The sequence below is a fragment of the Lolium rigidum genome, chromosome 2 (genome assembly GCF_022539505.1).
Source record: "Lolium rigidum isolate FL_2022 chromosome 2, APGP_CSIRO_Lrig_0.1, whole genome shotgun sequence".
In the NCBI taxonomy this organism is placed as follows: Eukaryota; Viridiplantae; Streptophyta; class Magnoliopsida; order Poales; family Poaceae; genus Lolium; species Lolium rigidum.
In genome coordinates, this window is record NC_061509.1 from 270,943,698 (window position 1) to 270,951,853 (window position 8,156).

The 8,156-nt window shown below is 52.5% G+C and overlaps 1 protein-coding gene across 1 annotated transcript; it reads right to left on the minus strand.

Moving 5' to 3' along the window:
• Positions 1-359: 359 nt before the first annotated feature.
• LOC124690930 (probable ubiquitin-conjugating enzyme E2 23) lies at positions 360-3,819 on the minus strand. The gene is made up of 5 exons (XM_047224247.1): positions 2,359-3,819; positions 1,913-2,041; positions 1,401-1,748; positions 1,181-1,253; positions 360-1,093 (listed from the first exon to the last, which is right to left on the minus strand). The coding sequence occupies exons 1-5, from the start codon at positions 3,817-3,819 to the stop codon at positions 360-362; spliced, it is 2,745 nt and encodes a 914-aa protein (XP_047080203.1).
• Positions 3,820-8,156: the final 4,337 nt, after the last annotated feature.

The window sequence follows — 8,156 nt, forward strand, 5'->3', positions numbered from 1 at the left end:
GAACTGCTTGTCCGACGACTAGCTGTTGAAATTTTGGTGCTACGGGTCATGGTTTTGTCTGAATACATCGCATCGTTGAGCTATGTTTACCTAGTGTTTGCAAAAACTGGGTCTGCGAGAGATACCTCTAAAAGATCAGCAAGATCCTTGATCGTATCAGGGTATGGTGTCACCAATATTATGCTTGGATATGTATCACATGATATGTTGCAACAACACTTCGCGCTCAAATTAAAAATTTGAGCAATCAACAATCATGATAATAATTGTGTGCATCCGTGAAGACCCAGAGGTTTGTCTACTTTCCAAAAAAAAAAAAAGAGGCACAAGTCTATACCACCCACGTTACATACTCCTGCCTATTGAGTGGTGCTTAGAGAACGTGGCAATGAGACTCTCATCTCCTGGAACTCTTGGCAGCCCTCGGCGCCGATCTCTATGAAGGCTGCCACGAGGGTCGGTATCACGTTGGCTAGAGCAAGCTTGAACCCAACCGAGCAAGGTCGCTCCCTGCTCACCACGGTGGCATTGTCATCTCCCAAGACTGTTTCATCAACACATCCTTTCAAATACGTCTCGCAAGTCGTGAGCACCAACCTCCCCCGGCGGCGGAAGTGGTCCTTTACGAACCCCTCAAATTCTTGGGGTGGCCGGCGTAGCAGGTGGAGCATGCTCCGGAGGGTGAGAAGATAAGCGTTCTCGTTGTAAGGCAGCGCGTTGCGGTGGCCGAATGGTGTACCTACTAGGGTCTCATAGCCATCTTCGTTGTAATAAGGTTGGTCATTAAGGACAAGGCCCTGGATGGACACAAGGACTTGGAGGAGGCTCGACGCCGCCGGTGACCACACCTCAGTTCCCTCGCCGCCATATGTGTTGAGCAGGCTGAGGCACACTGTGCCGGACTCATAGAGGTTTGGATTGAGACGTAGACCGAAGGAGTGGTAGTAAACCTGGGGTGGCACGGCTGGGTAGGACGGGGGCAGCTGGAGGTCGAAGAAGAATAGCCCGTCCTGGTATGGCGTCCCACGCGCACCGACCATCACTGCCCGGAGAAGGTCCATCCGGTCCTCGAAAGCACGCACATAGATGGTCTCTGCAAATAAAGAAGTAGCTGGTTGGTTGGAACATGGACACAACATAGCTGCATGGTATAACTATGAAAAATATTTCCGACTGCTACCTGGCAAGTTTTTTTCTAGAATTTTCCATTCCTTTTGTACCGTCTTAAGCCAACGCTTTCCACGGCTAGCACCCTGTATTTGGTGAAATAAACGTAGTGTTGGTTATGCAATGCCTAATTTGAGCTCACATATTAACTCATCAACCCAAGTGCAAAAAACCAAAGGATATCATAATTAAGCATGTGGACCGATAGCATGCCTGCATTTGGAGACAAATACCTCGTCTGCGCTGTCAATGTAATGGTGATCCGGAGGGCTATGCACTATATCAAAATGTGAGAAACAGAAAGATAGGTCGCCACTGATAGCATCTGTAGCAATCTTTTCCTCTCCCGCTCCAAGGTTCTCCTTGGTGGCTACAGGTGACTTCGAACGTGGGAACCACGACAGAGACCATATTGTCACAAACCCCTTACCCCGGGACAACACTTCGCCGGTAAATCGAAGCAAATACCAGATGAAAGAACTGAACCGGCCTTTAAACGTCTCTGGCGTCCTGTCTTCGTTGGCTTCACCACTGTCGCTCTCAGCATCGCCATCCTCTGCTGGGTTGCATGGATCATTGTCCTACAATAAGATAAGCCGTGTCAACTGGTGAATGCTCTTCTCCCGGAACAGTTAGCTAGTATAAATACATATATTATGTTGACACAGAGAAAATTGTTTGGTGCCGAGCGGGTGTGCTTGGTAGAACTGCGTAGAGGCAGTACAAATGATGGATGAATAAATACCGTGTCGGCGGCGGTTGGTTCTTCAGGTTCCTCCGTGCTGCTGTCCTCATCTATTTCTTCGTTTGGTGATACCATGTAGTCGTCCTGGTAGGCAACAACGATCTCATGGAGCAACACCTGCAGCATGCTCTATCAAGGTCAACAACAACACTAAAGAGCTGAGTACGATGGGAGTGTCCGAGTCCTAGTGGACCCAGACGTTTCCTGGAAGTAAAATAACATGTTTAGAGTTTCAGTATAGTCTGAAAAGGCCACAAGTATATATATGACCATGTGATCTATATATTTCAGCAAAAAGGAAAAAAATCGAACACACATGCATGAACGGATATGTGGATCTTTAACAGAAAAGGTGCATCCATTGCAAATCCACACAATTTGAGTACTATTTTCTCTACCCTAAATTTTTTCATGATACCCACAACTGTGTAGGCATATACACGTACCGTTGAGATGCTTCTGTCGCCCCACTTGACTTGCACATGGCCATCAGGAAGGTCAATAACACGTCCCACCCAGGAAAGATCGGCATTCTTCTTCGTGTTGCTCCATGACTGTACTGATGTTCCGCGGTCAGATGATCTTGATGGAAGGAGTCGAACAACAATATCTCCTAGGTTAGGAAGGTCGTCAGGATGCAGTTCCAAATCGTAGGCGCTCACGGTCTCGTTGCACTCGACCTCCCTAGCCTCGCTAGGGCACGCCGTGGCCTTGAACCATGACACATTTACCGTCTGGTCCCTGCAACAAAAAGTCCTCACGACACCAACACGCCTTGCCGGTTTGGTACTACCATCTAAAGCAATGTCACCGTTGATGGTACTAGCGGTTGCGCCGCCGTCGAGAAATGCACTGTCAACCACGTGGTGACCAGGTAGAAAGTCTTGGTCGTTGATGATGTGCAAAGGGACCATGGACTCCGATGGCACGCCATGTTGTTGTGTGCCGTCCTGCCACAGCACGTCGACATAGGTGTGGGTCTTGGCGACGTTCATGGGCAGCTCCAGCTTATCCAAGCATGCATCGTGCTGTCGCTCTTCCTCCTGTTGAGGATCATGAGCAAAAGCTATTTCACCATGGGCCGAACTGGGCTCGGTAAAGAAGCAGCGGTCAGCTGGCGCCCAACCGCAATTGTTGTAAGCCATGCAGAAGAAGGTCAAGTCATGAGGGTTTTGGTAAGCCGGAGGAGCGGATTCCTCGACGAGCAGCCGGTCGGTGCCGCAGTGTGTCGAGGCGATCCAATGGACGAGTACGCCGGACATCTCCACCTTCACGACGGTGCCTATGGCTACATCGCGGTCGGCGTGCCAGTGCCCACGAAGCCACCTGGCGTCCTTGAAAACAGTACTTGGGCCGACCCGCAGCCCCGGGTAGAAACGACTGTTCCTCTGAGGGAGGTAATGGTGGTTCTTGTATTCCGCTGCTACTCGTAGCATCATCTCCGCGTCGGCGACCATGCAGACGGCGCCGTCGTCGAATGACACCGTGACGTCGACGGACACATCGGCGACCTGGCCGAGCCACGGCCCGGAGACGACCAGGTCGCCGAGGACGAGCGCCCTGACGCGCCGCAGGCGAGACGGCGACACGCCGCTGAAGGCCTCAACCACTTCGCCGCGCTCGTCGAGCTTGACCAGGTCGAGCACGCTGGTGGCGCCGGTGACGACGCCGATCTGTCCGCCCTCGTCGGACGCCGAGGCGACCACCTGGGCGATGTTCAGGTAGCTCCTGTCAATGACGGTGAGGTCGCTGGCCTTCTTGGTCACCACGGAGTTGTCCAGGCGGAGAATCTGGAACGTGTCCACCTCGGTGCCCTCGACCTCAACTACGCCGCGGTCGCGGAGCCCGGGCCCGAAACTCACCAGATCGTGCTGGTGGATGTCCGGACTTGTCATCATGACGTCCATCTTGAGCTCTCCTCTGAGTTCGATCGACGATCTCGTTAATTTTAGATTGGTCCTAGTGTAGAAGATCGAACGACCAGACACCAGACGCCGGTGACCGGTGTCCTGCTGGGTTATATATGTTACACGTACCTAACGCATAAGATGGTGTTTCTTTGTCGTGATCCACCACATCTCTACAAATTATGATGAACAAATATATAAGGAAAATTTCAGGTGAGTTCGGTTTGGACTCTAAATAAATAAATAAACATGAAGGACATGCACATGGCATGCAACCACCGGTTTTCTATCGGGCGTGGCCGCAAGAATTCATCATTTTTCGCGAAAACGCAAAAGATTTACGTTTCGATGCATTGATAGATAAAGAAAGTTAGATATTTACATGCCCCTCCGAAGAGGGACCAACACCCCGCGCTACAACTCGACCCAAGAGAGGAAACCCTATCCTAGGGGAGTAACTGGCGAACACCCTGGGCTCCCGCGTCCGCCCATTGCCGCGCCTCTATCCTGATGTCGCTGAATAAGGAGGGCACCGAGGGCTGTGCATTGTCGAATATCACAGCGTTCCGATGCTTCCAGATCCACCACGCCGTGAGCATGATGAGCGACGATGTACCCTTGCGCAGCTGGCGGGGGTAGTCCGCACCACCAGCGACCACCACTCCGCGAAGTCGCCCTCAGTAGGAGGTCCCGAGGTGGATCGGATCCATGAAAGGACCTCGAACTAGATCGTCCTGGAGAATGAGCACCCTGTGAGAAGGTGTGTCATGGTCTCCACAGACTGATCACAGAGCGGGCATCTGGGCGCATGCGGGAGGCCCCGACGCGCCAGCCTTTCACCCGTCCAACACCTGTCCAGACAAGCCAGCCATATGAAGAACTTTACCCTCGGAGGCGCCCAGGACTTCCAGTTGAGCTCCCAAGATGCTGAGGTGATCGCACCCTGGAAACGGGCCTCATAACAGGAGTGGGAGGTGTACTGTCCATCCATCTTCCACATCCAGGTCATCCTATCTTGTTCCGCCGATAGCTGGAACCCTCGTAGTCTGCCCCACAGCTGCACATACTGGCACAGTGCGCGGGCGCTTGGTGCTCCAGCTATGTATGGGATCCATGTGCGATCAAGCAGCGCCTCTCGCACCGTACGCACCTTCCTGCGTCGCTTAGGTACCAGCGCGTACACCTTCGGCGCCATCTCTTTGATGGATCTTCCGTCCACCCATCGGTCCTCCCAGAAGAGGACGGACTCTCCATTTCCCACCACCATCAAGGTGGATGCTGCAAAGATGTCCAGCTCCGCCTTCGAGAACTGCATGTCCAACCCACGCCACGGTCTCAGGGGTCCGTGCGCATCCTCCACGGCCAGCGCACCCAAAGGCTGGTGGCCATCCACGCGAGGTCTGGGATTCCAAGCCCACCTAGGTTAAGTGGTCTGCACACCCCTAGCCCAGTTCACGTGCCAGTTGCCTCCATTAGCCTCAGCCTTACCCAGCCATAGAAACCCACGCAGGATTTTGTTGACCTGCTTGAGCGTCTTCTTGTTCAGGCCCAGTACCATCAGCTGGTGCAGCGGGATGGCCGCAAGCACCGTTCGTATCAGCACCAAGCGCCCAGCACGCGACATCATAGATGCACGCCACGTCGGCAGCTTGTCAGCTAGTCTATCCAAAAGGGGCTGGAATGACACCGCCGTCAGCCGCCTGGTGGACAGGGGAATGCCTAGGTACTTCACCGGAAAAGGCGCTAGCTGGCACTCCATGAGTTCCGCAGCGCCAGCGGCCTCAACATGAGTGCAGGCAATGGGGGATACCGAGCACTTAGCGAAGTTAGTGCGTAGGCCGGATGTCGAGGGTACTCCTCGGCAATGCCCTCCGATTGGGGCTTAGGGTTAATGGAATCATGTAGGCTGACACGAGTCATCGGTTAACAGACAAGTGGGGAGAGCGATTTACCCAGGTTCGGGGCCCTCGATGAGGTAAAACCCTTACGTCCCGCCTGTCTGATCTTGATTATGAAAATATCGAGTTACAATGGGGTGCCGAAGGTTTCGGCTGTGGTTTCGTCGAGAGGCTAAGTGCTACGTGGACCTAGCTCTAGACTTACGGTGGCTAAAGTTGCTAAGATTGATTGTGTGTCCCTTGACAGCCCCTCTCCTGGCCCTTATATAGGAGGCCAGGTCTCAAGAGATCTGTCCGGGTACGACTAGGTTACAAAGGTCCTAGCTCTAAACTTTCCTTGCTCGGTTCTCCTTCGTCTTGTTCTTCAAGGAATCTTCTTCGGCACCGCCGTAGTGGCCCACCTTGCCTTCGGGTGTCTTCATGGGCCCCCAAGTTGGGCCGTACAGGATAGGGCAATAACAGTTACCCGAAGGGTAATGCCCACGTCTATAGCCCCCGAGTGTCTAGCCGAAGATATTTCAGGTAGAGACTAAAGCATGCCTCCACCAAATGTTCTTCTCTCTTGATAGTCCTTGTCCATCTTGTAATAACATCATCTTCTTTTATCGGGTGCGCGTTCAGCGCTCCCGATGGGAGTAGCCCCCGAGTCTAGGTACGGATGCTTGCAATCCGTGCGTAGACTCAAGTTGTACCACTCGAATGTTTTCTTCTGCCGAAGTTTTCGACAGGTCTTCATAGGCCAACCGATGCATTTGCATCGGAGCTTCAATTTTCCAAGTAAGGTTTTAATGCGTAAAGGATATCGAGTAACGTGCCCAGCTGTGCTGGTTAACTGCCGATGGCAAAACAACGTTACCCTACACAGAATCAAGTCCCCGGGCATGATTCTGGAACTCAAAAAGTTTATCGGGTGCGCGTCCAGCGCTCCCGATGGGAGTAGCCCCCGAGTCTGGGCACGGGCGCTTGTGACCGGGTGCAGACTCGAGCTGAGCATTCCGTCCTTTTCTTCAAATACTTCTTCACACCCTTCCCGTCAGAGAAAAATCTTCGAGTTCACGTTTATCGGGTGCGCGTTCAGCGCTCCCGATGGGAGTAGCCCCCGAGTCTAGGTGCGGATGCTTGCAATCCGTGCGTAGACTCAAGTTGACCACCCGACGGTTTTGGTTTCTCCTCGGATGCTTCCGGCGAGCTTCACGACGTCACTGATGACGTAACCACTGCTATGGTTTGATTGACAAGACATGACCTGACGGGTCCACCCTTGTTCTGCGCAGGCAGTTTTTAGGAAATGACTAGTGCATGCGCATTGACCAGAACAAATAGCGATGGCGATCGGGGGTCGCCCTGTCTCAGTCCCCTCCGATGCCAAATCGGGGGGCCTGACTCGCCATTGAGCAACACCCGAGTACTGGCCGTGGCTAGAAGCAAGGAGACGAGCTCCCGGAATCGCGGTCCGAACCCAATCTTCTGGAGAACCTCCAAAAGGAATCCCTAGGACACTGAGTCGAAAGCACGCGCTACATCCAGCTTTAGCATCACCCTCGGCTCCTTTCCCCTGTGCAGGAATTTGGCTATCTGCTGTACCAACATGAAGTTGTCATGGATGCACCGTTTGCGAATGAAGGCGCATTTGTTGCGATCCACTGCGAATCCATCCGGGAGCCGGTCTAGAAGCCGGGACCTTTGCCACTAGTTTGGCGAAGATGTGGATCAAACGGATTGGCACTCGTAGTCGGCCAGCGCCGTCGCGTCGGGCGCTTAGGCAGCACAACTATCAAGGCTTGGTTGAGGCCTTGAAATCCGCGCCCACACATCGTGTATAGTTTGTCGAAGGCCGCCATGAAGTCAGCCTTGACAACACCCCAGCACTTCTGAAGAAACTCGGCCGTAAACCCGTCAGGCCCGGGGGCCTTACCCGGCGGCAGATGTCTGATGACGTCCCAGACCTCGTCCTTAGTGAATGCTGATAACCCACAAGTATAGGGGATCGCAACAGTCTTCGAGGGAAGTAAAACCCAAATTTATTGATTCGACACAAGGGGAGGCAAAGAATACTTATAAGCCTTAACAACTGAGTTGTCAATTCAGCTGCACACGGAAAAGCACTAGTAACGGGGTGATGTGAAAGCAGCAGTAATATGAGAGCAATAATAGCAATAACACAGCAGCGATAACAGTAATATGAGAGCAATGGCACCAAAAAATAGTTGATACTACGTCCAATGACATATAGAACGAGTATATGATGATGAGAGATGGACCGGGGTTCCCAGCTATCTACACTAGTGGTAACTCTCCAATAACAAGTGTTGGGTGAACAAATTACAGGTTGGGCAATTGATAGGATTGAAATAGCATTAAGACAGAACATCAACATTATTAATCATGTAGGCATGTTTTCCATATATAGTCATACGTGCTCGCAATGAGAAACTTGTA

Bases quoted from the DNA above. Each gene is read 5' to 3' on its own strand.
- LOC124690930 (XM_047224247.1), bottom strand. From the start codon at position 3,819: ATGGACGTCATGATGACAAGTCCGGACATCCACCAGCACGATCTGGTG. The intron at 1,254-1,400 runs GTATTTGTCTCC...CACCAAATACAG, and splicing joins ACATTGACAGCGCAGACGAG to GGTGCTAGCCGTGGAAAGCG. The intron at 1,094-1,180 runs GTAGCAGTCGGA...CTTTATTTGCAG, and splicing joins TCTAGAAAAAAACTTGCCAG to AGACCATCTATGTGCGTGCT.